This window comes from Lissotriton helveticus, chromosome 5_1, assembly GCF_964261635.1.
Source record: "Lissotriton helveticus chromosome 5_1, aLisHel1.1, whole genome shotgun sequence".
Classification (NCBI taxonomy): Eukaryota; Metazoa; Chordata; class Amphibia; order Caudata; family Salamandridae; genus Lissotriton; species Lissotriton helveticus.
In genome coordinates, this window is record NC_136065.1 from 227,953,445 (window position 1) to 227,980,982 (window position 27,538).

The 27,538-nt window shown below is 45.2% G+C and overlaps 1 protein-coding gene across 1 annotated transcript in view; it reads right to left on the reverse strand.

Annotated features, from left to right (window-relative positions):
- The window catches only part of MAMDC4 (MAM domain containing 4), a 569,927-nt gene that overhangs the window by 452,028 nt on the left and 90,361 nt on the right, over positions 1-27,538 (reverse strand). The window contains exons 3-7 of the mRNA XM_078642067.1: positions 23,042-23,209; positions 14,799-14,924; positions 11,318-11,463; positions 7,790-7,874; positions 4,815-4,931 (exon numbers count right to left, since the gene is read on the reverse strand). Coding sequence (XP_078498193.1) covers positions 4,815-4,931; positions 7,790-7,874; positions 11,318-11,463; positions 14,799-14,924; positions 23,042-23,209 — 642 coding nt within the window. The remainder of the gene's footprint in view (positions 1-4,814; positions 4,932-7,789; positions 7,875-11,317; positions 11,464-14,798; positions 14,925-23,041; positions 23,210-27,538) is intronic.

Below are 27,538 nucleotides of genomic sequence, written 5' to 3' on the forward strand. Positions count from 1 at the left end.
CATAGATGGTACCCCTAACAAAGACATATCTCCCTTGAATATCTGTTCATGTTTTAATATGTTTGTATGGGACCCTACGATGGATTAAAATCGCAACCCCACGAGCCCCCTGGTGAAGCTAGAGTGGAATACTTGACCATAACCATAACGGAGAAGGCATAGAGCTTTAGTTCCCATTAAATGTGTCTCCTGAAGCTTTAGGATGTCTGCCCGGTATCTTTTAGCCTGTTGGAGTATGGCCCCTCTTTTAACTTTATCTAGCGCCCCTCGGACATTCCAACTCACAATCGGAGATCTCCCGCCTGGAGTCACACCCTATCTAAAGGAACTGCCATCTAAGGGACTCGGGTCTGCGATACAGAGGACAATTATCATCTAGTGTGAGAAAAAAGTGGCCCTGCGTAGTGGTGATGTAGTGCAAGCATACAACATGTATACCCCAACTTTCTCCTATGCCCCCTATACCTCAAAACTACTGAAGTATCTGTCGCAGGAGAGGTGGCTTGTGTTATGTTATTTATGTTTATATTTTTTTGTAAAGCGCACGGACACCCAGGGGCTTCATGGCGCTAACTAACAGAGCATCCTGATGGAAGAGGGAGAGTGCCTAAGCCGATGAGAAGAGCCAGGTCTTAAGCTGTTTCCTGAATGCCAGGAGGTCGGTGCAGGAACGCATCCCCAGAGGAAGGGAATTCCAAAGTCTGGATGCAAGAGTAGCAAACCTGCGTCCGCCCTGGCGTTGCAGTTTGAATGTTGGCGTTCCAGAAGATGAAGATTAGCAGACCGAAGGTTACGGGAAGGAATATACCTGGGCAGGAGGATGTTAATAAATTGAGGGCTATGGACATGGAGGGATTTGAAGACCATACAGGCTGTTTTGAATTTTACTTGCTGAGCAAGAGGAAGCCAGTGGAGTTGTTTTAACAGGGGCCTAGCTGACTGCCAGCGGGGCAGTCGGTGAATCAGTCTGGCAGCCTGGTTCTGAGCCCGTTGGAGACGTTTACGCCGGTAAAGAGGGAGGCCCAGATAGATGGCATTAGCATAATCCAAGTAGGACAGTACGAGTGCTATCACCACCTGGATCAGGGCCGACTGGGTCAACATACGGCTGATTTTCCTTATTCTGCGGAGTTGGTAAAAGCAGGAAGATACCACCGAGCTCACCTGGGCTTTCAATGACAACTCACTGTCGATGATTACTCCCAGGCTCTTAACCGATGCGGAGGGAGTAGGTGGGAGACCTAATTCAGGGGGCTAATAATGTGGGCTCCAGAATATTTGGCTTTTACCATTAAGGATGATTTCTGTCTTGCCTGAATTCAGTTTTAAAAGATTCGAGCCATCCAGCGACAGATATGTAGCATGGTCTCTTGAAAATCCCTGACAGAATCGGGAGAGCTATCCACAGTGAAGATGAGCTGTAGATCGTCAGCATAGTTGAATGTAGCGGCCTTAAATCTCCTCAAGGATTGGATCAGATGGACTAGATAAAGATTAAACAGAAGAGGGGACAGAGAGGAGCCATGAGGAACCCCACAAGTAATCGGGAGTCTAGGGGCAATGAAAGGGGCCAAGCGGTACGCTTGAGTGCGGTCACTGAGGAAAGAGCTGATCCAACTGTACGCTGAACCCCGGATGCCAGCTTGTGTGACACGGTCGAGCAGGATGGTATGGTCGACCGCGTCACACGCGGCAGAAAAGTCTAATAAGACCAGGGCCTGAGGTATTGCTTTGTCTGCATTAGCACGGACAGAGTCCATGACGGCGGTTATGACAGTCTCGGTGGAATGAGCAGGCCGGAACCCAGCCTGATGGGGATCCAGATGGTTAGATTGTTCAATAAAGTTGGAGAGGTGGCTAGTAACATGAGCTTCAAGTATTTTGGAAAAGTAAGGAAGAAGAGAAATTGGCCTGTAATTGGAGAGGACTGAGGAGTCTGCACCTGTTTTTTTTTAAAAGGGGTACGACCACTGCCTCTTTGAAGGCTTTGGGGACCACACTCTGTGAGAGGGAAGCATTGAGAAGGGTCAAGAAAGGGGCAGGAATGGCCGAAAGGATTTCTTCTTGTGGACCCCAATGGGAGCCCCCGCCTGCCCCCTCCAATGGTTCCCCTGTAACTTGCCCATAATCAGCGGGCGTTCCCCCGACTATTGTAAGTCTAGCAAAGGCACTAGCCCCCCTTCTCGCGTCGTCGGTCTGAGCAAATGTCTCCTGTTGTCCCCAAGCGGGAGGATACCTGATGTGGCTACGAGGCCGAAGTCCCTTGCCAAGGGACCCTCTTTATTTTTATCCTCTTTTCTCTTTCCAAGCATCTATTATTAACATAAAAGTTTTGTCTCCCTCTCGAAAATGTTCAACTAACTGACCTTTTATGGCAGCATCCTCTGTATATCACCTTGAGAACTCACGAAAGCCAGAGCTCTGTCTGTGTAAGGTTTGTCATAGGATACAAACATAAATAACTACATTGCTTCTCAAGTCATATCAATGCATTGCTGCCACCAGATAAGACTCTAGCAGAGGTCAGCACTCTTCTTCGCTGGGGCAGCTGAGCGCTATATAAGCTGTTATAACATAACATAACATAACATAACATCTGCCCAATAATTGCTACATGGTGCCAAACTCCTACTGTGAACGACACGCGGGTTCATTCAGCGTCTGTTAGATCCTCTTCGGCCCACCAGGTCACTAGGTATATGGACTCTGCTCACCTGGCTTAGGACAGCCCTCCAGATTTAGAGATCCTCGTCTGCCCAGCAGAGATCTCTGTAACTGCAATGGAGCTGCCACTCGGGTGGCTGCATTAAAGGCACTGATCCTTTACAAAGGAGGCTCTGAAGTTGATGAGCCTAGTCAGCAACGTTTTTTGTTTTCATTAACAAACTCCAAAAGAAGGAATTTGCTATTGAAAAACAAAACATAAATGGTCCTGATGCACTTGAAGTATTACTCCTGTGAGTTTAAAGTGGATCCCTGTTCAGGAGAACCAAGCTTTCCTGGCCTTTCCAACAGAAAACATATACAGTGGAAGGACAGCCCTCAACAGGATGCTTGTTGTGACATAGATTGACCGACGGCCTTATGGCGGACAGGCCGTCACCTAAAGGTTGGTGATGGTGGAGCCAGCTGTGGTTCCACTGGAAGGAGCCTAGAACTCCACACACTTAACTGGTGTGGGCAAACACCACGATTTTGGAGGAAAAAGGATCTGCCAAACTCTAAATAACACCTTTTCATTGCTGGGCCTGCATCTGGCATCCTCCACCACACTGGACTCCTGACGGTGTCTGCCTATTGAAAGTCACCCGAGTTCACCAAGATGGTCTTCGTCAACCTCTTCTATGCACCTTGTGGTCTGCACTCTCACCCCTCGACACATTAGAGTGTGTCCCACATGTTGTCTTAAGCCTCATTGAGACACAGTCAACCAACTCATTCAATAATGATCTATTCATGAGTCATAGGGTGGTTAGAGACATACTCAGAACTTTAAACTGTGGCTCTGTTGCACATGTGTTGAAGATAATTTACAAATGGAAGGATGATGTTCCAAACTACTAAGAGATATGGTCCCAAACAGCAAAATAAGCATACAAGGATGCAGGATAGAGGAGTTGGGTGGGTGTTTCTGTGCCTCAACAATTTGGAAAGCAGTGGTAACTCAGTACCCTGATAATCATGTCTTTATATTATGTGGAAGCCAGCAGTAACTATATAAAAACTTGTATCTATGTAAATTACAATTGGCATCTTAAACAATTAAAGTGCTAACTACTTTTTAGCTCTGTTTCTTTAGAACATTACACTCATGAGGGATATGTACAAAAAAATGCCGGAGTGTGGTGCAATGCCAAATTTTGCAACATCGCACTCTGACATTTTCAAAATGCAGGGATGTGCTGTATTTACAAAAATGCGGCACACCCCTGCGTTTCCCCTAGCGCTAACACTAAAAAAACTGCCTAGCGCTTGCGCAGGCACTCTTGCGTCATGTTGCACGGGTGCCTGCGCTGCAGGGGGGATTGTTTATGTGCTTGAAGGGACACCTTTCCTATACATGAACAATGTGCAAAGGCGATTTGCTATTCCTATGCTTGCTGCATAATGCAGCACACATAAAAAGAGCAAAATCAGAGGAAAAATTAACAATTTCTCGTATCGCTATCATAAGACCAGGTTTTACTGGGCCTTCGTTTTTGGCGCTGCCCCAGCCTTGTAAATATGGAGCATCATCAAAAAGCAATGAGTGTTGCAGTAGAACGCCCAGTGCAAGACTCATTTCACGCCCCTTTGGCGCAGCGGACTGCTGCAGTAAGGGGAAAAATTACAAGGTGGCTTAACGCCACCCTGTATATATGGGGTAGAGAGCAATCCCACTTGAGAAAGTGATGCCCTGGTCACTTTTTATGGCAGCAACCTCTGTTTATCACCTTGAGAACTCAAGAAAGCCAGAGCTCTGTCGGTGTAAGGTTTGCCATTGGATACACATATAAATATTGCATTGCTGCTAAAGTCATATTAATGCATTGCTGCCACCAGATAAGTCTCTAGCAGACTATGCCCCATGGAGTTCGTTTCAGTAGATATTTCCCTTTTTCCATAGGTCCATAAGAAGATACAAGACTGAGAACTTAAAATTGAGTTGGGGTGAAAAGTAATGATGAAATTATGTAATATAAAGAATAAAATATAACCTCTGGTCTGTTTATTCTATATGTATATATTCCTCTGTGACTTGCAATATATATTTACAATTTACCATAGGTGGCAGTTTTACCCATGGAGCTCAAAGGGGTACCAACGAAACTTACAGGCTGCTTCGTCGGCGCCGGATCCACAGTCAGCGGTGCCATCACAAACCCGATCCGGCTCAACACACGAGCCCTCGAGGCACTGGAACCAATGCTGTGGGCAGGCTCGCTGAGGCTCTAGGAAAAGGAGGAGAGAGAGAAGGGAGCAGAGTTATTATTGGAGTTGTTATTGGACAGTTACATCAGGAGTCTACCCCACAATTTCCATCTCTCACAAACAGCATGTTACGGCAAGAGGGCAGCAGTGCTTAATTTGAGCCTGTGGTTTCCGGTGCTCAGCACAGGCACTTAATTGTCAACACCGGAACTTGTGACAATCTGCCAGAAGGTGGTGCTGTCTAGCTAATTCAGAGATGACCACAACAACAGTTAATTCCTAATTTAATATACATTAAAACGTTTATTACGTTTTGCCCAAGCCATTATTATAGCTTTGGGAGCTTGAAACAGTCCGAATTATCCCACTTGCAGGAATGTAGTTGTTAGTAGTTGTATTCTTACTATCATCTACAGTATAGCAGGGGCAAAGTGTGGTGTAAGCTGCAGCAGCCTCCTGATGAGAGGCCCTGGTACTTATCTTACAAATTAAGCACTGGAGGGCAGAGGTCCAGACCTCATCTGTTCCATGGGCAGCAGGTGTAGGAAGTTATTTTTTGTGTCAATTCCATTCCATTCTATTCTAGGCATTTTTTAAGCACTGGGAATGACTCCATCTGGGAAAATGTCGGAACAACGCGGGCAGAGCCACGCGTGTTCCAACATTGCAAGTGCTACCATGCATATGCGTGGTTAAGGCAGTGCGCAGTCCAGCTGCTGCTGGGCAGAAGCAGGAAAGATTGGGGGAGCCAGAGGACACTGTGAGGTAAGTGGGGCTGGGTCCGGGTTATGGGGGTGAAGTGTAGTATGTATAGGTTGGGGGGTAGTTTTCAGTGCAGGGTGGTTGCGGGTAGTTTTCAGGGTGGGGGGGTCGGGTAGTTTTCAGGGCTGGGGGTTAGGGTAGTTTTCCGTGCAGGGGGTCAGGGTAGTTTACAGGGCTGAAGGAGGGTTGGGTAGTTTTCTTGGCAGGGGTGGGGTCGAGGAGGTATTTAGTGCTGGGGGTCAGGTTAGTTTTTAGGTCTTAGGAAAGGCCATGTAGTTTTTAGTGCTTGTGGAGGCAGAGAGGTTTTTAGGGCTGGGGAGGGTTGGTTTTTAGGAGGAAGGGGGAGGGGGAATTTTTACGTGTCAGGGTGGGGGCTTGGGGGCCGTTTTAGTGCTCAGGGAGGGGGGGCAGGGGTCTGGATACTTTTAGGGCTTGTGGACAGGGTATTTTTTAGGGCTCAGGGGGTCGGGTAGTTTTAGGGTTAGGGGAGGGCGGGGTCGTTTTTAGGGATTAGGGCAGGGAAGTTTTTAGCGCTTTGGCTTGATTTTGAGAAGGGGGTAGTTTTAGGACTCAGGGCGGGGCAGGGTTTGGGAGGTTAAGACTTACCTGCCAAGTCTTAACCACGGAGGAAACAGCGTTTACTATGCAACTTTTACAACGCTGTGCCTTTACGATGCAACTTTTACAACGCAATTTGTTACAACGACTTGCGCTGGGGGTGCTCCAGGATAGGGAATAGATTAATTTACTATCCAACTCCTTCCCTACTATCCACGGGGACTGGAGTTGGAATAGTAAATTAAACTATTCACTATCCAGCGCCCCCCAACGCAAGTCATTGTAACGACTTGCGTTGTAAAAGTTGCGTCGTAAAGGCATGCGTTGTAAATGCATGCGTAGTAACGACATACATCCAACCACGGATATGTCTTTGGCATTCATGCCTTAACAACGTATATTTCGTAATAAAGGCATGCGTGGGTTAGACTTGCGTCATTGAGACCGAGTAGATCCGGCATGCGTGGTGAGCGCATGGGTGGTTCCATCACATAACCACCTCCATTTACTTGAAAAAAAGAGACCTTTAACTAGATATTTACTTTAGCTAGATGTGTTAATAAAATAAGGGGAACATGGTGGAAAACGAAGCGAAAATAAGCAAATGAGGATCGAATTTACACTGCAAAACACACTGTATACATTAGGAAAATGTCTTTATATTCATACATTGGCTTCCTCACACTGAGATTTTATGTGAGCAACACTAGGACACCGAGAGTGGGCTGTGTGTGGCATGGCAGGATTGCCCTCAAAGTTTATGAAAACCAACAAACTTTTATTAATATATTCATTTCACGTTTGTATACAGGCAGCTCTTTCTAAACTAGTCATCAGCGTGGTTTACAATAGGGGCGACAGGGAGGTATCTAGAGCTCCGGAACGGTGGCAACCAGAATCTCTTTACAGTAGCAGAAGACAAAAACAATGAACTAGAATTTAGATTAAATTCAGCATTATATACAGAGTAGCAACATCTGGGCGAGAGGAATGTGTAGTTAGATGGAAGGCAGAAGAGTGCAGGCAGCTGGAGTGGGGAGGAGAGAAGAGAGAAGAGGAGGTCGTTTGATAGGAAAGGAAAGGCTTTCTCTACAAGGAAAAATATTTTCCGTGTAGAGGAAAAAAGTTTGGCAGCTGCCTTTGCCCCATCACTGCAAATTTGCTGTAAAAAAAATATGTGTGTATGTTTTCGCACGAGAAAGTTGAATTCACAAACGTTTTCTAGGCGAATGCATGGAACCCTTTGATCCTAACAGATTTCCATCTGTACATTGGAAAAAGATTGTAAATTTCGAAATGCTTGACTGGACACTGGCAGATCTAAATGTCCTACTTTTTTGTGAGTCACACCCTGGAATGAACTTTCTTATGTAGGGTTTGTACCGGTCACTGCGTTGGTGTTCTTGCAATTAGGAGTCTTGCAAGGAAAGGAGGTGGTGTGGAGATCATGGATACGTGTGGGAAAATAATGGGAGGAGCAAGTGGGAAAAGCAAAATAAGACGTGATTGGTTCAAATGCTTCCAAAGAATGAAGGTGTAAATCGTCTCCAAAGCTCACGTGGAAGTGCACAGTGCTGGAACGATATATCGTCGATGGCCAAGTCCGCTCTGTTGGAAAAATTCCGAGTTGATGAGAGAGTTATCTGTGGAGAAAGGAAAGAGAAAGAGCTAGTTTGTAGAGTAAATGTTTTTGAACTGGCTTGAATCTTCTTACCCAAACTTCAACACTTTACACTGCTGACACCCCAACCCCAACAATGTACCCACTCTCTGGTCTGCGATGGGAACCTGGGCACCATACGCGAGGTAATGCCGGAACTAATATTTCCACTGCAATGCCATAACCATTGCCACAATAACAGCCATAACACCGGCAGTGCAAACATTATCTAAGTGCCAAATAAAAACAACAACAAAACAGCCTACTGAATCACATGACTTGATAACCAGGAATTCTCCACAAAATGAAGGTGGTTCTTTGCTTGCTGGCCTTGGTCTGCTGAATGCGTTTCAATGTTTCGTAAAGTGCCATCCATGCCAACACTCCCCTGTCCAGCTACTGATGACCAACTGTGATGTCCCTGGAAATGGATTGGTTTGTTCAGTAATCACAAGATTTTCTGAAAGGCGCTGCCTCTAAACGGCAGATAGGGCAGAGTACATCACGTCAGCCCGTTCCATAACATGAGAATGACTCTACCACAGCCCTACAGCACTTGATCATATATGTTTCGAACTCTGATAGATTCTATAGAGGCCTGTTTGGTGTTGTAGATATTCAGCCTGGGGATAAATGAAGGAGTCTCTATCATCTATCATGAAAAATCATCCAAATGAGAATGCAGCATGTTCTTGTTTGTGATTAAAATGTGTCTTCCTTACAATGTACCTCTAGGGCCTAGGAGAAGAGCGTGCCCACCACCTGCAACATCTGTACTAATTAACCCCTGACTAGCAGTGCCTGAGGGCGGTGGTGGCTTCTCCCACTGCTTGTTGAACAGTGCAAAATAAAAATAAAATGATAATAACTTCTTGTAATTATTATCATTTTATTTTTCTGCGCCACTCAAAACTATGTTGGGTGCGGGACAGGGTTGGCTCCCCGCCATCAGAGGGAGCAGGAGTGGTTTGCATTCCCTAAGTGCATATGGCAGCTTGGCTGGCCCGCTAGTGCCGGCTAAACAGTCTTGCACACTTAGCATGTTCTCCACTGGGCTGTGTTGCAGAGCTGGGTGGGGAACATGCCCAGCCTCCGGTACTGCCTGAGCAGCCAAACAGGCTGCTCAGACCAATCACAATGCTGCGTCGTTATTGGCTGTTGTCGTGATTGACTGGGAGAGTCCGGGAGCATGGGTGCTTCCGGTGCTGAAGGATGAGGATGGAGGAGAGAAGTGCGGCGACGAAGAAGTAGGTACGTTTACTTTTTATTGTTTTTTACCCTTCTGCCCCCCGCCCAACCACCTCCATTCTGAGGCAGCTGCCACTGCCTACGGGTCATCATTCAAAATGTCAGCACAGATTGTGGTAGCACTCTTTCAAAGCAGTGCAGAACTTATCACAGGGATGAACCTCCAATAAGGATCCACAGCATTGTGCTAGACCCAGCTCTGCCATCTTTTATTTACATTTTTAATCTTAATTTTAGCCTTTAAATACTGATCAATTTTCATCCCGAGCATCTTCTTTCATCTTGACAGTTAGTACAGTTCAGTTTTCACTGAGGTGATCTCCTGACTCCAGCATGCTCCCCTTTCATAAACGCTCTACAGAGGAGCACTACCCTGTTCGATGTAATAACACTGAAAGCTGCAGAGTATTACCTATTTATTCTGCAATTTTATTTTCGCCTTTGTCTGGGCTTTGTTTCCTCATCATATAGCTTGTGTTAGTCAATCTCCACCCATAAACCCCACCCACCACTGCTCTTCCCCTGAAGCCCTTCCCTTTTTTGCACAGCGCTCTACATGATCTAATGCAAACACTTCTCAGTAGAAACATGTACTCTGGGATAGTGAGTACCTGCACTTCTATAATTCCATTTCAAGCACTGGTTAACCTGAACATCTGGCCTGTTGCAGCTCTTCTGGACCTTTGCCAAGAAAAGTGAAAGATGCAAGACGTTGCAGTCTACAGAACTGTTTTAAAGGATGTGGAGCATCAAATAGCTTCAATGGAATGCCTACAAAAAGAACACCATGGACACCATATGTAATGTGCAGAAGAACCAGAAACATTCAAGATGTCCTTGATCTAGGAGTGTTCACTGTTGTGCATAAAGGCCAGGTCCATGTTAGATGTATACGATATTTTTATGAGGTGCATGCATTTATTGTAACTAGGAATATTTTACGCTATGGTTATCCTCTAAACTGAGCAAGGTTTCGGAGGTTGTGGACCACTGTTAGACATCTCTGACCTTTATCCTCTGAAGCCTTTTATCAAAGGATGTCACTGAAAAATGAGTGCAGAAGAACAAACCGTAGGTTTTCACATTTTAATGGCAAACCCCAAGTTTTAGGCATTCATGAGTCAGAGCAAAGGCTTAAAATAATATTGAAATCTAGAAGCAGTGTCACCTTTGATATTTCCTGTAGTTGAGGGGTGTAGATGACACCCTTTTAGGAGTAATGAGGGGTGTGGTTTTGCTAACCTCAAATGATTACAATGTAATGAGTATGCTAAATGTTAAAAATATGTACTGGGATTTTATTTAGAAGAAAATGGAGGGTGAAATTCAAAAACCTTCGTTTTAGAGCAGAATTAGCACCTGGTGAAGGTGGCATACATTGGACAAAACATAGGTAACGCGTCCAGAAGAAGAGCTGCATGACGGGGATGGCATATGGGGGACATTGTTTACAGGGGTGAGGCATACACTAGGGGAAGAGGAAATGTGTAAGAACACAAACACAGTGTTGCATCTAGTGCAACACATACGGACTAAAGGTGGCACAAGTGTCATGAAGCAGTGGTGGCATATTGAAGACATAGCCCACAAAATAGGTGGCATGTGTGGTATGATGTATGCAACTGAAGCTGCATTCTGGAGCCAGGGCAACTCAACTGTGAATTCAGAATAGACTACCTGATGCGCAGGTGGCATGCAGCAGTCATAGTATGGGGGTCAAGCTGGCATATAACAGAGCTGGAACTTCGAGTTCACATTTGGTATGAGGTAAAGGTGACTTATGGCAGAGCTGGACTATAGAAAAAGTCAAGGGTAAGTAGTGGAAAACATTGAAACCGACATTCAGCAGAGATGGCCCGACACACAGATGGCAGGCGAAAAAGGTGGCTCGTCTGTAACTTCATGGATACATTTCTTTTTAAACACTGGTATGAGCATTTTGGATGAAGGTTCTCTGAGGATGAGAAAACTTCATGTAAAACTGAAACAGTTCTGATTGTTTTGGCCAATTTACTTGTTTTGGATTATCAGTTCAAAGTTCGAAGCTCAGCTTTTACAAGTTTGACAAGTCACTTTATCTTATGGTGCCTCAGCTGATTACTTTATATATTATAAAAACATAAAGAGCATACCCCGTATAAAGGGAAGATAAAGAATGAACAATGCAAATGTACTTACATCAAACTCTCCTGAGATCCTACCGGTAAAGAAGACAATTTCCCTCCATGCATAGACACTCCTCTTTGGACTCTGCCAAACTTCATATGTTTGGTTGGAGTCTGAAATTTGCACAGATAGGGACTTCTCCGGTACCTCTTTTGACCCTAAAATAACAGAAACTTTCTTATGCTTGGTTCATAACTCAGTCATAGTTTATCAAGAAAAGACCATACATTCTCCTTCAAAGCTAATTGACAAAAATGCTACACCAATAAAACACAATATTATCCTCCCATGGATAGCTCAATCACATTTCAACATAAGAACTGGAGTGTACCTCATTAGGTTGAAGATAATTTTGTCCCACTAATGAAAATCAAAGAAAGTTCCACAAAAGTAAACTTGTATATGAAAATAAGGGATGACCAATGTGCTTCATTTTGAACCAATCCTTCCAAACACCATTCAGCACTGTCTCATCAAAGCGAACACAAATATCGAAAAGAACATAAAATATCCTCTTAAGAAAATATCCAACATGGATGTATGTAAGAATATAGAGTACAAAACTATTGACATGCAAAATATCAACAACAAGAAAGAATATCATTAAGATAACTTAATGATATTAAGTTATCTTAGGGCAAACAAAGCAAACACAAGGAGATGATGGACGGAGCGTTGAAACATTTCAGACACTCACCCCCGGTCAGAGATCTGGGTTGAACCCTTCACCCTTCTTTAGCTGACTTTGCCACCCCACTTCAGACCTAACTATATGCAAATCAGTTTTGACCCTGTGCCTCATGAGAACAGTCCAGACAGAACTGCCAAGCCAGGTCATCTCTGGCCCGGAAACAAGCTTCCTGGGACCAGTTTCAGGGTACCACCCCTCATCAGCCAGGCTAGCTTGAATTCAGTGGCAAAGTGAGCAAGGGACCCACATCTGGGCATACCCTGCCAATTTAGGGCAAATGAAGCAAACACAAGGAGATGATGGATGGGGCGCTGAAACATTTCAGACACTCACCCCCAGACACAGATCTGGGTTGAATCCATCATAGTTCTTTAGCTGACTTTGCCACCCCAGTTCCAACCAGCTATATACAAATCAGCCTTGACCCTGTGCCTCATGGAAACAGTCCAGATCGAACTACCACACCAGGTCTTCCCTGGACCAGAAACAATCATTCTGGAATTAGTTTCGGGGTAACACCCCCTCATCAGCCAGGCTAGCTTGAATTCAGTGGCAAAATGAGCAAGGGCCCCACGTCTGGGCATACCCTGCCGACTTAGTGTGAAAAAAGCAAACACAAGGAGATGATGGATGGAGCACTGAAACTATTCAGACACTCATCCCCAGTCACAGATCTGGGTTGAATCCATCATCACTCTTAACATGACTTTGCCACCCCGGTTCAGATCTAGCTACATGCAAATCAGTCTTGACCCTGTGACTCATGGAAACAGTCCAGACCGAACTGCCAAGCCAGGTCTTCCCTGGACCGGAAACAAGCATCCTGGAATTATTTTTGGGGTAACACCCCTCATCAGCCAGGCTAGCTTGAATTCAGTGGCAAAGTGAGCAAGGGACCCAAGTCCAGGCATACCCTGCCAACTTAGGATGGACAAAGCAAACACAAGGAGATGATGTACGGAGCGCTGAAACTTTTCAGACACTCTTTCCCCCCAGTCACAGATTTGGGTTCAATCAATCATCTTTCTTTAGCTCAATTCGCCACCCCAGTTCAGGCCTAGCTATATGCAAATCAGTCTTGACCATGTGCCTGAAACATAAAGAAAACAAAAGCATTCAACAATAGAACACTAAAGGTTCCCCCAAAAAGGACCTATGGGAATCCGAGGAATAAAATCTCAAAAGTGTTCAACCAAGAAGAAATCAAGAGTACCTAACTAAATAAGACCTGAGAGCATGTAAATAAAAAGTGCTTCAATGTATCTTACTAAAGATAATTCAAACTGCATCCAAAGAAAGTGAACTTGGGGGCATATTTACAAGCCACTATAGCCACCACAACGTCACTTTCAGTGATGTTGTGGTGGCGATAGGGGCTTTGCCTTATTTACATGGCAGCGTTAAGGCTTAAAGCTGCCTTTTAAATAAGGCACCCTTTCACGCTTTACTTAGTGTGAAAGGTGAGGGCAATGGGTGTTGCAGTGGGCGTTTCATCACTACACCCATTGATTTTGACGCTGCCCCCTATTTACAAGGATGGTGTAAATAGGAGGCGGCACCACAATGAAGATCAGGGAAAACATGGTCTTAAAAGCTTTATTTCTCCTTGTTTTTGCTGTTTCCATGTGTGCTGCATTGTGTCGCACACAAAGAAACAGCAAATTGCCATTGATTGTTTATGTGAAGGAAGGTGACCGCTCCTGCACATAAACAATCACATAAAAATTACGTTTTGCAACATCTATGTCTGCTGCATTAAGCAGCACACATAAAAGTTACAAAACGCCATTTAAAGATTGTTTATGTGCAGGAAGGGAGACCTTCCTGCACATCAACAATCTTCCCCTCAATGCAGACACCTTTGCACTATGGTGCAAGGGTGCCTGAGTTGGCGCTAGGCTGCTAAGTTTAGCACCAGTGCAGATTAAAAGGCAGGCCTGCACCATATTGTTGTATATATGGTGCAGCCCTGCGTTTCTGAAGTGGGGGAGTGCAGCGTTAAGCCAGTAAGACTAATGCCGCACTCCTTTGTAAATATGCCCCTTAGAATCTCCAACTAAAGATAGAGAACATCCAAGCAAAGAAAAAGTTACAGTATTAAAGGAAAGAGAATTCACGCATTCTGCCAGATACATTTCACAAATACCTCATTAGGGAAATTAACTTAGTTTCCTGACCAGAACAAGGAACAGATAAATCTGATTAAGAAAAACACAACACCTTTTTACGAACATCTAACCAAACTAACATTCTAGAAGTGCATCATCGAAAGGAGTTAAGATGTCCTGTTAATGTATTTCAGTAAATACAATTCATGTAATATGTTTTACTGAATGACAAAAAGTTCACCAGTGATCACTGTGAGAAAATCCAGATGAGTCGTCAAAAAAATCATTTCAATATAGCTGATCAACGACAACTCGAGTGTATAAGCCATGTCTTAGGTTTGTAATCAAGATCCATACATGGTTTTTAAATTCACACACATTTGCCTATTGTGATCCATAAGTTTTCGATTAGCAGTAAATGAAGACGATATTTACGAGTTTAAAGAAACTATCCCGATGATGTAGATGAGGATAACACACCATCAAAAGCTGTGACGGAATTACTTATTTTGGCCTTTTTTAATATTTCATGGGCATGGCATAACAACTCTGTCCCCGCCCGGGCGCATAATATAGACATGTGCAGCATGATTAGGACTTTGTCAATTGTTATCCACCAAAAGGTTTGCAGAACACCTTGGCACCGAATAATAAATACTTGTTGGCATTGTGTATGCAGTTTTTGCACATTTACCTCCGTCCCACATGTGGTAATGGATTCTCACTTCACAGGTTGCTGCTGCATCTCGCAGTGTTGGAGATCTCAGCTTGGCTGTGGCGGGGGATTTTCCTCGGTGGGCTTCTGCAGCCATATACCAACCTGTTAATAGACAGATTTGTGGAGAGAATAAAGTGTATGCTACATGTTCTTTTAATCTCTATCGGCAGAACCGCATATTTTTAATGAATGTCCAGCTATTTTGAAATATTAAAATATCTGCACATTGACTGTTTCAAATAATTTTTTGTGCATGTTTTTTAAATTTTCTTTTGCAAATAATACATTTCTGCAGTGATTTGGAATACTGAGTATTTTCTGTGGTGATTTCAAATAATATACATAATTACTACTGAAAGTTCATGGGTTTTGCATACTCTTTTGCAAAACCACTTTTTAGGTACTCTAAGTGAACTATAAACTCTCAAACAGAAAGACAGAATTCCACATGTTTGTTCCATCGGAAACAACCTGGGTGCAATACTGCAGTACTCTTCTCTACAGGCCTTTCTTATAGCATTGACTGACCTCATGGGCCGATATCGAGTTGGCCTTGGGCTGCAAATAGGCAGCAAAGCCCTTGCACCACTTGACATACAATAGCAGAAAAGCATCTCTATGTAGATTAGGATATATTCTGTTTGTCACCACCACAAGCTAAAACAAACCCTATCTTCAACAACAACTTTAAAACCAACATTGTAATAGCAGAGGTTCCAGCAAAATAAAACCTATCATTCAAGAGTCCTTCCCTTCATCAAACAACTAAATAGCAACCCCTAATGATCATTCCAACAAGCTCCCACAGGCTCACAGAAAAAGACATGAAGTTCTTTAACAACATATTACTCAAAATCAAACAACAAACTGTGGCACAACTGCAGTTCATATTCCCTAATATTGTACCCCACACAAGCTAGCAACGAAATGCTATTCCCCTCACTCAAAAGTTGTACTCCTCCGACTCATATAACAGCCCTCATTGTTCTATATCCAAGAAATACGAACTCCTGGCTCTGTCTACATGTAGTCTTCAACCACAGTCAAGGAATAAGTCTCTGCCCTACTCAGCATCTGGATCACCACCCTCAACGCTTATCTTGAGCAAACTATAATCATATATATCCACTGCAGTTCTCCAATGGCTGATTTGGCCTGGTGTGACTTGAACGATAATTGTAAATGCAAAAAGAAACAAACACAAAGAATACAATTAAAATATATCAAGTACTTCACACTCCTTGGAAGGACACTCTTGAATCTGACAATCTTGAAAATTCTCAAAATAACAATCTCATCTTAAACATACCCCATATGGGTTTGCTTGTGGGGAAAGATATTATCATCTCTCTCCTGAAACATCTACAGACATGCAACTTTCCCTGCAACCCCAAAACAGCCAAAGGTTTAATATCAGACAGCCTGGCTGCCTCCAGTCAAAGACAGTACTGGTCACCGGATATTGCTGGATCTTACTCAGGTATTCCCTACCTTTGTCATTGAGTACTCTTACACAAAGTCAATTGACAGTTCTCGATCTGAAAGAAACTCAGGCCTTATTTCCCTAATGTATATTTTACAGTTTCTGTATTGTATTGACATGCCTGGACTAAGGGAATGCCAGATGGATTCATAGACATTGCAGAAAGAAACATAAATTTGCTGATGCAGACAGAATATCTAAAAAGATTCGACCCAGATACCTCCAGAGATTAATATGCTATTGAGGTGGTTTGCACTCAAACCAATCAAGCCTGGTTTAACTGTAGCCTTAGAGAGTTTTAGAAGAACACCTTTATATGACCTTTTGACCCATGTGGTCCTTGAGGTTAAGATGCAACTGAAGTATTCTGCATGAACACGACTAGGGCTAATATACCTGCAGCCTTTGAGGGCCGTGGTTGTAGTTCTCGCCAGAAGCCATCATCTTTTCTATTCCAGGACCCAAGAGGCGTTATTTTACAAATATCTCAGAGACCTATGCTTCTTGGAAAAAGGCACCAATAACTAACACCAACAGGCACCCTAGTGAATGTTTACGCACCCAACGTTGATGCCACAGAATTTTTCCATGGCCTGAACGCCCTGGCTACTCAGCACGAGCCGCACGCACTGGTCGTGGGAGGGGACTTCAATCTGTTAATGCACCCGACACTAGACAGTACATCCAAAGCACCAGACACCAAGCCCCGAGCTAGGCGCTCCTTGAGGGTCCTCTGCGACCAGCACACATTGATTGATATTTGGCGACAACGCAATCCCAATCTCAACAAATATACTCATTACTCCGGCCCACACGGGACCTGGTCGATACTAGACTATTGGCTGATCTCTCCTGAGGTGTCAGACTGGTTTGAGTCACTTCCTTCCACTTACTCAGACCACTCCCCAGTTGTTCTGCACTTGCTGATCCCCGACCTGAGGGATATGAGAGTCAATGGTGCTTCCCTAGTAGAGCCCTCCTGGATGATCTGTTTAAGTCCGAGGTCCGGGAGGCGATCGAGGACTATTTCGAACTTAACACCGGCTCGGTTGACACCATGGCAGTAATGTGTGAGGGTCTTAAAGCTGTTATCATGGGCGTATGTATCTTCAAACAGGCCGGTGTCTTTAAGGACCTTTGACAGTCAATGACCCGCATAGAGCGAGACAAAGCCGTGGTAGATATCCAACTAGCGATCTTCCCTGACGCAGCGTCAAAGACCAAGAGGCTTGCCCTGCTGAACGAGTATAGGGACACAGCGGAACGCAAAATTCTATACATGGGGAAATACCACAGTGCAAGGAGATATGGGGAGGGCGAGCGCCCGGCCGGGTTCTAGCACAAATGTTGAGGCCCCCTTACAGCAAAAATTACATTACTGAACTGCACTCTGCCGCCGGCACCATTCTCACTTCCGCCGTTGCCATTAGAGATGAGTTTTTGGAATATTATACCAGGCTATACACCTCTAGGGCTGACCCCAATGGGTCGGCACAAACTGCTTACCTCGACGAAATTGCCCTGGTGTTTTTGGGAAGTATATGTTGGACTTCATGGCGGAACCCATTTCTGTTGACGATGTCATATTGGCCATAGACACTCGGCGGTGCTCTTCTGCCCCAGGGTTGGATTGCCTTACCGGAGACTTCTATAAGGAGTATAAGGACATCTTGGCCCCCCAGTTAATTGAGGTCCATGCAGAAGCCCTGGAGAAACAATCTCTCCCCCCTACAAGGCGTGAGGCCGTGATCATCCTGCTTTTGAAGCCAGGTAAAGATCCTAAACAATGCGGCTCTTATCGGCCGCTGTCCCTATTGAATTTGGACTATAAAATTCTGGCTAAAATGCTTGCAAATAAGCTCTCGCAGCTAATGGAATTTATTATTTCACCAGTGCAGTCAGGATTTGTCCCTAGGCGATCGACCTCCCTGAACCTTCAGACACTTTTTACAGTGTTGCATAGCATAGAGCCTACGTTGCCGGCGGCGGCGGTATTGCGTGACGCTGAAAAGGGGTTTGACTCCTTAGACTGGCCATTCTTGGTGGACATGATGCAGCGCATGGGCCTACCCTTTGGCTTCATTGCCATGGTCTCCTTGTTGTACAGCGGCCCTTCGGCTCGGCTCCGTCTCAACGGCACATTATCCACTCTGTTCTGCCGACATCGGGGAACCACACAGGGTTGTCCCCTATCCCCCCTCTTATTCATTTTGGCTATGGACCCATTAATCAGGCACTTCCAAGAGTGCCACTTGCATAGGGGGATACAGTTTCGTACGGGCCCGCTATTAGCCTCACTATACGCGGATGATACCATCCTGAATGTTCGGGAACCCCAACAAAACCTGGCACCCCTGATTCGGGAAACTATTCGCTTTGGCAGATTCTCGGGTCTAGGCATCAATTGGCATAAGTCCATTATATTTCCGCTAACGGAAGGCACGACTAGGTGGAATTGCGAATATCCGCTGGAATGGTGTCAGGACTCAGTGAAATATCTTGGCATTCACATCCACCTGGACCCCGCCCAAATCATACGCCTCAACTACGGACAGGCCGTCCATAAACTGGAAGAACAGGTCGATAGGTGGCTGCGATTGCCCTTGTCTCTTCCTGGTAGGGTAGCCATATTAAAAATGGTAGTGCGACCTATGTTTTTGTTTCTCTTCCACAATATTCCTGTGCCCCTATCCGATGGATTTTTTTGTACTCTGCGGACATTGATGATCCGCCTGATATTGGGCGATAGGCGGCCTCGCATTCCTTGGTCCACACTAACTCTGCCGTACGACAGAGGGGGCTTTAACGTACCTGACTTCCAACTGTATTATTTAGTGGCGCAGTGCCATTATGGGCACGCTTGGTTTCACCCTGACGCTCTTATCCCCTTTTTAAAACCGGAGGCGGATCTGGTTCTTCCAGCAAAACTGGTCGAGGTGCTACCTGGGGAATTCCCACGCGACAGACACAATATTCAGACTGTGTCCACCACCTCTTGGGCGTGGCGCAAGCTGATAAAGCGTACGGGTACCACACTTTTATACTCATCCGCTCTGCCGTTGCCAAATGCAAGATGGTTCCCGATTACAGGGGAGGTTCCGATACAGCGTACACTGCTCTCACTAGACATAGTTAAGATTGGAGATCTGTTCCCTGAGGGTCATGTCATCTCCATGGATGATGATAATAGACACACCGATTGCACCTTTATGACCCTTTTTATAATGAGTCGTTTAAAATCTGTGCTACGCGCAGCGTTCCCCTCCTTCCCACTTAAGCCAGACTTGTTTCCCTCACTGACTCTGATACTTGAGAGCACTAGCGGCGCGCATCTGATATCTAAAATGTACCAAGCCTGCGCCCAACTGGTCCAGGCTGATGACAATAAGATCCGACAAGACTGGGAGGAAGACATGGGTGGGGCGATTTCGGACGACCAATAGGAGGCATGTTGCAGGGTCATAGGGGACATCTCGCTTAACAGTAGGCATAAGTTGTTGCATTTTAAATTCCTCCGTCGCACCTATTTCACACCCCCATGGCCCATAGGATTTATGCCACTAGACCACATAGTTGCCTTGAATGCACTTCCCCACATGCCGGTTTCCTGCATCTGGCATGATCATGCCCCCGTTTGCAGACCTTTTGGGCAGCAGTGCATGAGACGCTGGGGAAAATAATCGGGCTCCTACATACCCCCCTTCCCGAAATTGCTCTCTTAGGGTATACGGTCCAGATTCCCCGAAAAGTAAGGAAGCTAACGTCACTGGGTTTACTATTGGCAAAGAGAGACGTGGCGATACACTGGGGGAGGAGAACGGCCCCCAAGTTGCAAGACTGGCTGAATAGCTTGGTATATTGCAACACCAACACTGAATCGTACGCCAGTCTTATGCCATCAAAGTCACGCCCCAATGACATATGGGGACCGTTGAGGTCATATTTGCAAGCCGCCGCCCAGTCCGCTAATGTACAAGTGAACAGCAGCAAAGTGCCGGAGGGCGTGGGCTGAATGAGGGGCCCTATCGATATCGAAACTTACAACATGGCGTGGGTGTCCACGTTCAGTGTCTGTGGCTCAGAGCGGCTGTAGTTATTGGCCAATCCTGTAAGCTTGCATCTTCTCATGGGTCCTCGAATGAAGAGGTTTTGGGGATGGTACGTATGGAGATGGGCTGTGGGGTATCTCTGCACTGATTGTCCTCATATACAGTGTTATACCAATCAGAGGTCAGTAATGTATGGCTATCATTGTAATGGAATTGTATGCAATGCAATGCTATATGTAACTATCCTATATCTGGAAAATAAAGCTTTAAAAAAAATCTAACACCAACAGGAGCATGCAAGCTTCCATCTCCCCATGTATCTCCATTTCTGTCCGCATAATGCATGATGAGATATGCCCCAATTGAACTCCAGCTTGCTCAAACCCACCTTGATACCCCCTTCTGGGACTTCACCCGCTAGAGCAAGCCCATGTGGCAAAACAATATTAGTACAACCTCGCTCCCCAAAACCCAGCTTTTTATTTTTTGCTGTTCCAATAGTGGGGTTTCCTAAAAGTAACATATACTCTAAATGATAGCCGTGAGGGTGTAAAGGAGAAACTGAAAACTGAAAAAACAAATTGACCTACTACCATAGATCTTAAGACCGAATAGCACACGTTATTTCGCATGCGTTTACACGCATGGAGTTACAACGCGGTTGTTACAACGTCCGCGTTGTTAGTTCACATACCGTTACAACGCAAGTCAGAGCAACGACTTGCGTTGTAAGGGGCACTGGATGTTGGAATAGTATAAATTACTATTCCAACTCCAGTCTGTGTGGACAGTAGGGTAGGTGTTGGATTTTAAATCCAACACCTTCTGCCCCTTTCAACGCAAGTCGTTGTTCCAACTTGCATTGTAAAGGTATGCAAACTAACAGCGCAGTTGTTGTAACGACCGCGTTGTAGCGCCATGCGTTGTTTTGTATGCGTTGTTAACGCTATTTACCCTTAAGACCAACTTATAGGACAGTGATTTTACTCCATCTATGAATTACCTACACAGCGGTTTAATTATGAATTATTCACATATCATTTTGTTTAGCAAAGAATGCATATTTGTTTTGAAAATATATATTTCCCTATATGAATGCCGTCCTTGTAGCACTGCCCCAGGATCCCAATTCAGGTTTATGAAGCAGGCATTCTACAGGGCATTTTAACCTGTTTCTCTGGGAAAGCCGGTGCCCTTGACCTGGCCTCTCTGAGTCCTTGCAGCTGACCTGCAAGGTGATCCCAGCCAGGAGTCTGCAGCCCTGGCTTGCTATAGGGAGCCCAAGTGTTCAGTTCAGGGAACAGAGTTCAGAAGAGTGCATTGAAATCCAGAATCCATGGGAAGGACCAAGAAAATGGGGATGTTTGGCACAAGTTCCCAGAGCGCCCATCCTTGGGTGCAGAAGCTTCAGCACTCAGCAGAGGACCATCCACAGCAGCGATAGGAATACCCGGGGGAAGCTTCTTGTCTCCTGCCTGTCTGACTTCCGAGGTTGTTCGCACATCACCTTGGCTTCCCACACCCTGGTGTTTAGACATACAGTTATACCAGTAAGACCTGCGCTGGGACTAGAGGTCGAATGATTCCAGCGACAACTAATGCTGTGAGTGGAGGATAGAAAATATATGGCAATGAACCTTAATGGTTCTTATCAATGGCCCCACTGGCTATCTGGATGGCACAAGCACTGATCCAAGTGATGGTTGCGGAAGCTGTCTCATGGGCATTTTAGGGCCCTCTACCCGTTAAGAACCAAGGATTGCAATCATATCCTTCCAATAAAACCAAAAACGCGAATTCCCCAAAATCAATTAAACACTTTGTTGAATCTTGTGTTCAGTATCCCTGATTCTACTAGGAACTACAGCACATGTACTAGGAAAAGGTTATGGAGTTTCCTGTCTCCCAAACCAAAAATACAAGTCCCCCCTTAGGACTTCCTCTGCAAGCCCAGCTAAGTCTGACCCAGGAATCAGTCCTAGCACTGAGGGACTGAAGTTCAAGGCTGCTATGTCCAATCACATGCCTAATCACTCTTACACTGCGAGCATTCACACCAAGCCTGGCAAGGCGAAGCACGGGGGGAAATCAGGCTCTCCTGCCTTCAAAGCTACCAACATGGAAGGTTCACTTGTCCACAACTACAGACCCTGTCCTCAGCTCCTTCACCCGCTGTGGACCCAGTGTGTCGGGTACACAGTTCTCTCATAGGGACAAGCGGGATTTGCTATTGAGGAGCAATAGTGTTCTACGGTACTGGGGCGGACTGGGAAGCACTGCAATATGTTACTGGTTCCAGTTTAAAATTTCATCTAAAACCTACAGGTTTTTTGCGATTAAATATCGAAACAAGCTGCAAAATGCACCATTTGGCCTCCATGTTTTTTCAAAATATTCCTAGGTAGAGTGGCCCCTTCGTCCTTCCCCACCTTTTTGCACATGGCCAGACTTCCTCCATATCCTCACTCTCTCAGTGCAATGTGGGAGAAATGTTGCAAAGGCTGCTTAAGAGTCTCTCCTATACCCATCCCCTTGAGGTGGACGATTGCAGAACAAAGAAAATAAATCAATAAAAAAATCAATCAATAAATACATGCATGAAGCTCCTTGGTGGCAAGGGTTTGCAATTCAGGTCCGCACACAGGAATGCAGTAATTGACTAGAGAGGCTCGGTTGAAAAGGCTTACCACTGACGGTGCCCCGGGTGTGATCTGCAGTGGGCCCGGTTCCATCCATGGAGAAGCCTCCTCGGTCCCGGATCCATCTGTATGCAGAGGTGCTGACGTCATGCCAGCCACAGGCGTCCTCTTCAAAGTCACAGGTGAGGGGAACTCCAGGGGACTTTGTGCGATAACCTGGAATATGAGAACAGAGAAGGCCAAGGTCCTTGGTGACTCAGGGAGTAAAGGCTGTGTTGGAACTTGGCAAAGCTTTCTCTGCTTTTGTAGATGCGACACCTGCAGTGTGAGTGGTGAAAGCAATACTAACGCATTAACCCCTTCAGTGCTAATGACAAGGGTAACTCCTCATGGAGTTTCCATTGATTTCAATGGAAATTGCATGCGGAGCCATAAAACACCTTAGCATCCAAGTGTTAAAAACCGTGACGCGCGAGCAGGGAGTGCATATAGGGAGGATGTAATTATGGAAAGAACAGCAATGCAAGAACAGGGAAAGTGATCATTAGGTCTGCTTGGGCTGCAACGTGGGGGGTGCGAAACTGTTGTTTATTTGCTATTTATTAGTGCATGTACTTCATACATCAGAGCTTTTTTTGACAAAAGATAATGTTGTTTTCAGTTTTTTGCATTGTGTTTCTATGGAATCTACTAAATCAAAAACGTAGAGCGTTCATATGGTAATGGTGAAACAATTATTTTGGAACTAGAGAGCTACATAGTGAAATCACACACACACATAAAACTTGGTGATAAGAGTAAATTAGACATGGCTACCCTAAACATGGTGGCACAACTACCTCTATTTGACAGCGTCCCAGTAAAACATCTTAGAACTGGAAAACGTTGCGAAGAAACGTTGAAAAATTAGTGACCACTAACTCCAAAAACCTATGAATCTGTTACAAAGAAAGTTCTGTTATTTGGATGCTTGGGTGATGCAGGCAGGGGGGTTTTGATCATCAGCCTGCGATAGAACCGCCACAGGGCAATTTTTGTGCTCGGGATAAATATAAGCAGGATGCTTGACGCCTTAAGAGACAGTTTGGAGATGAACCTTTCACTTTTTTCTCAATTAAAAAAGTAGGTGAGGAAATAGCAGAAAATAAGTGGCAAACCTAAGAATTTTAGCAGCGTGCGTGCGATTTGGAAAATACTATAGACACCAATTTGAGAGATCAGCTAGTTTTAAAATGCTTAAAAAAATTATACAGGACAAGTTATTATAGTCATGTAAGCCCCCACTGGAGGAGGCAATTGACATGGCTAAAAGGTGCAAATTTAAATGTAACCACAGACATCTAGATGACAAGCTCTCTTTCAACTCGATGGACCACTCAAACATGTTGTGCAAAGGCCTTGAAAAGGCCCCAGATTTGTGTGCCACGATGGGGCAAAACGTGTTGGCTGACTCTCGTTCTGATGGCTGTTTGTCCTATGATGCGAACACTGTGGGAATAAAAATCTATCGTCACCAGATCTCGATATCGTCTTTGCATTTATTTGATGCATGTGTCTGACTTGCCTGAACTTAGGGCCTGATTACGATGGTGTATGGACTTCGTCCTGGGCTTTGGGACCGACCGTCTATATGGTGGCGGTCCCGCACATGATATTAAAATGCGAAGGTCACTGTGGCGGTCACATTGTGCATGTTTACCATTGCGGCGGGTCCTACTGGCTGCAGCACCTGCCACAATGGTAAAAATACATGTTGTGCATTTCCCCGCACTGGCAGGCAGTACGCAGTGCCTGCCACCTGGTACAGGGAACTGTAGGGGCGCACCATAGGTGCCCGCTAAGTGCAAATTCCACTTGCCCCCACACAAGGGGGGACTTAAATGTGCCCCCAAAGTACATCCCCGCCAGCCTCTCAATGGGGGTTGGACCGCCATAGACAGGATGGCGGGGATGCAGCACTGCCACCATTTTGTGTATGCAGGGTGGGTCCGACAGGCAATCGTAAAGATTGCCTCTGTCGGACCCGTGGCGGATGGAATTTCACCTAACGCACAACCCCCTTCTCCATGCCAGAGTTCACAAATATCTTCCCTTCCTCTTTCTACCTCCTGTTCAATGTGTACATTTATGTGCATCTTCACATACACATTTCTTTTTCTCCTGGACTTTTTTGTAAATGTTGGCCAATGCTTCTATATTGAACACTGAGCTTCTGATTATGATTCAGGCAGAAGGCATGGGCGATCCGCAAAGGGGGGTTGGGAGGTAAGGGGTCCTGGATTTTCCACTTGGTTTAATACCGGCAGACCGGTCTTGAAATGTTTTCAATTATGCCCTCTTGCCCCCCCTGAAAAAATGTCTGCAGATGCCCATGACAGCAGGGTATCCCCCATAGAATACTGTTCTGCCTAATCACATTTGGCCTGGTGTTGCTGTCACCCGTTTTCCTGGGTACGGACCAGGGGCGCAACTAGACTCAAACATCTGGGGGGGCTAACACGTGGATTAGTGGAGACAGAAACATCATAGCAGCTGAATCAAAATTACTTGGGGGGGGGGGCTCCCTTCGCTTTTCTGATGTAGTACACAAAAAAATGAGTCATTCCTTGAGACTGCATGTGGCAAATAGTGCTTTTCAAAGCAACCAGGGTCAGTAACATTATTCTCGGCATAACATGATTTTGGGTCTGTCAAGGAATTTCAGCACAGTGAATGACAAATGTTCTATTTTAATACACATTAGGCTAGTATACCTGGTGCAATGTTAAACACCAGATTTAATGTTACATCATAATCTTGGGCAAATCGTACACTGCAAACACCCTGGCCCAGTTTTGTCAACCTAACTAGTCTTAAAAAATCTTTTACAAGATATTTCACCATCCCTCCACCAAAGGAAGGTTTTGAAAATTGGAAGCAAATAATGCAGTTTGAGCACATTTATTTAGTTACTGCTCTGTTCATGCTTCATTTACATGCACACAATACTTTTATGTTATTTTCTGAATATGATGTTAGTGTAGTAAATAGCTTTGTAGCTGTCGGGGGAAGCTGCCACATATCGTAGCTCTATAGCACAAAGAGGGGCATATTCACAAGAACGTGTGACAATCATCGCAAAAGTTACTTAACGCAACTTCCAACATCGCAGTCTATAGTGGGAAAATTAAGCTGTGTTAACCAAGCATTCTCAACACAGCAGTACCATGCGATAGCCTACAGATAACGCGTCAAATGTCCGTGTTAAAATCAATGCCGGGGCACAAAAATGCGAAACACAAATGTAAAAAATCCTGCAATGAGGTCAATCGTGCTACAAAAAGCAGCGAAAACCAGCGACAGGCCTGCCAATCCCACGCGTCTGGCAGAAAAATGCACTATAAAAGCTACAAATACAACACACCAGAAACAATCCAAAGTACGTAGAAACATGGATGCACCCTGACCGAGCACAGAGGCCGACGCGAACCTCACAACCCCCATAGACCACCAGCAAGGAACAACGGTGTTGGGGAAGGCCAGGGAGAAGAGGGAGAGGAAGACGGGGTGCAGTCCGCAGGAAAACCAGATCAGAGTCACGAAAGTGACAGAACACTACCATCAACTGGCCCACAATTAGACTACCGGGAATGCAGTCGAAGTGCTGAGGAGGCCAAAGAAGGAGGCCAAGAGGCGCTGGCATGGCACAAAGCCGCTGCCAACAGGAAGGCAGCAACGGCAACAGTGGAGTAAACTGAGGCCACAGGAGATGGTGCAAGGAATAGGGAGTACGGACACAGCTTGATAGGACCTGACACAACATCATCAGGGTGAGTAACGACCTGGTTCAAACAGGGTTGTTAGGGCAAGGTTCGTTTTCTGTGCTCATTGCCGAAAAAATTGCAATCACACACTGGATCGTTATTTTGATTATTTTTAGTGGTGTTGTCACTATATCCTTGATAGTGAGTGAACGAGACAGCCAAAACGTGTTTCGCCCCTTTACACGGCCATCCGGCCTGGGGCTTCCTCAGGGAGGTAAGTTGAGATAAAGTTATGATTCTGGAGGAGCTTAGTCGATTCTATTTGTTTGTTTCTCTAATATTCAGGCACAATGCCGCTGTGGAAAATGTATTCGGTCGTTGTGGAGTAACGACCTGGGACTGGGTGGAATTGGGGAAGATAGGCACAATGGCACACATGCACAATGAGGTCTAGCACACTGCACACCCACAATGACTCAGGATCGTGTCCATGTCCCCGTAGCACACTCCAGCAAAGTGCTTTGACGCCTCATCGGGGGTAGTAAGCACTATATAAATGCAATTACAATACAATACAATACATAGCAAGAACAGCACACCCACATTGACGACAATTTGGTACAATGCGCAAACACAACTCTGCATAACAGAGGACACAACTGGGTCCGCACACGTGCAGAAACGGGCCTACTACATCTGACAGAGCTGGAAACTGTGAAATGGAAATGTACGCGTACAACCTCACATCCATCATGTAGTCCAAATGTACACTGTCCGGCATCCAAATCCTGCACCTCACTAA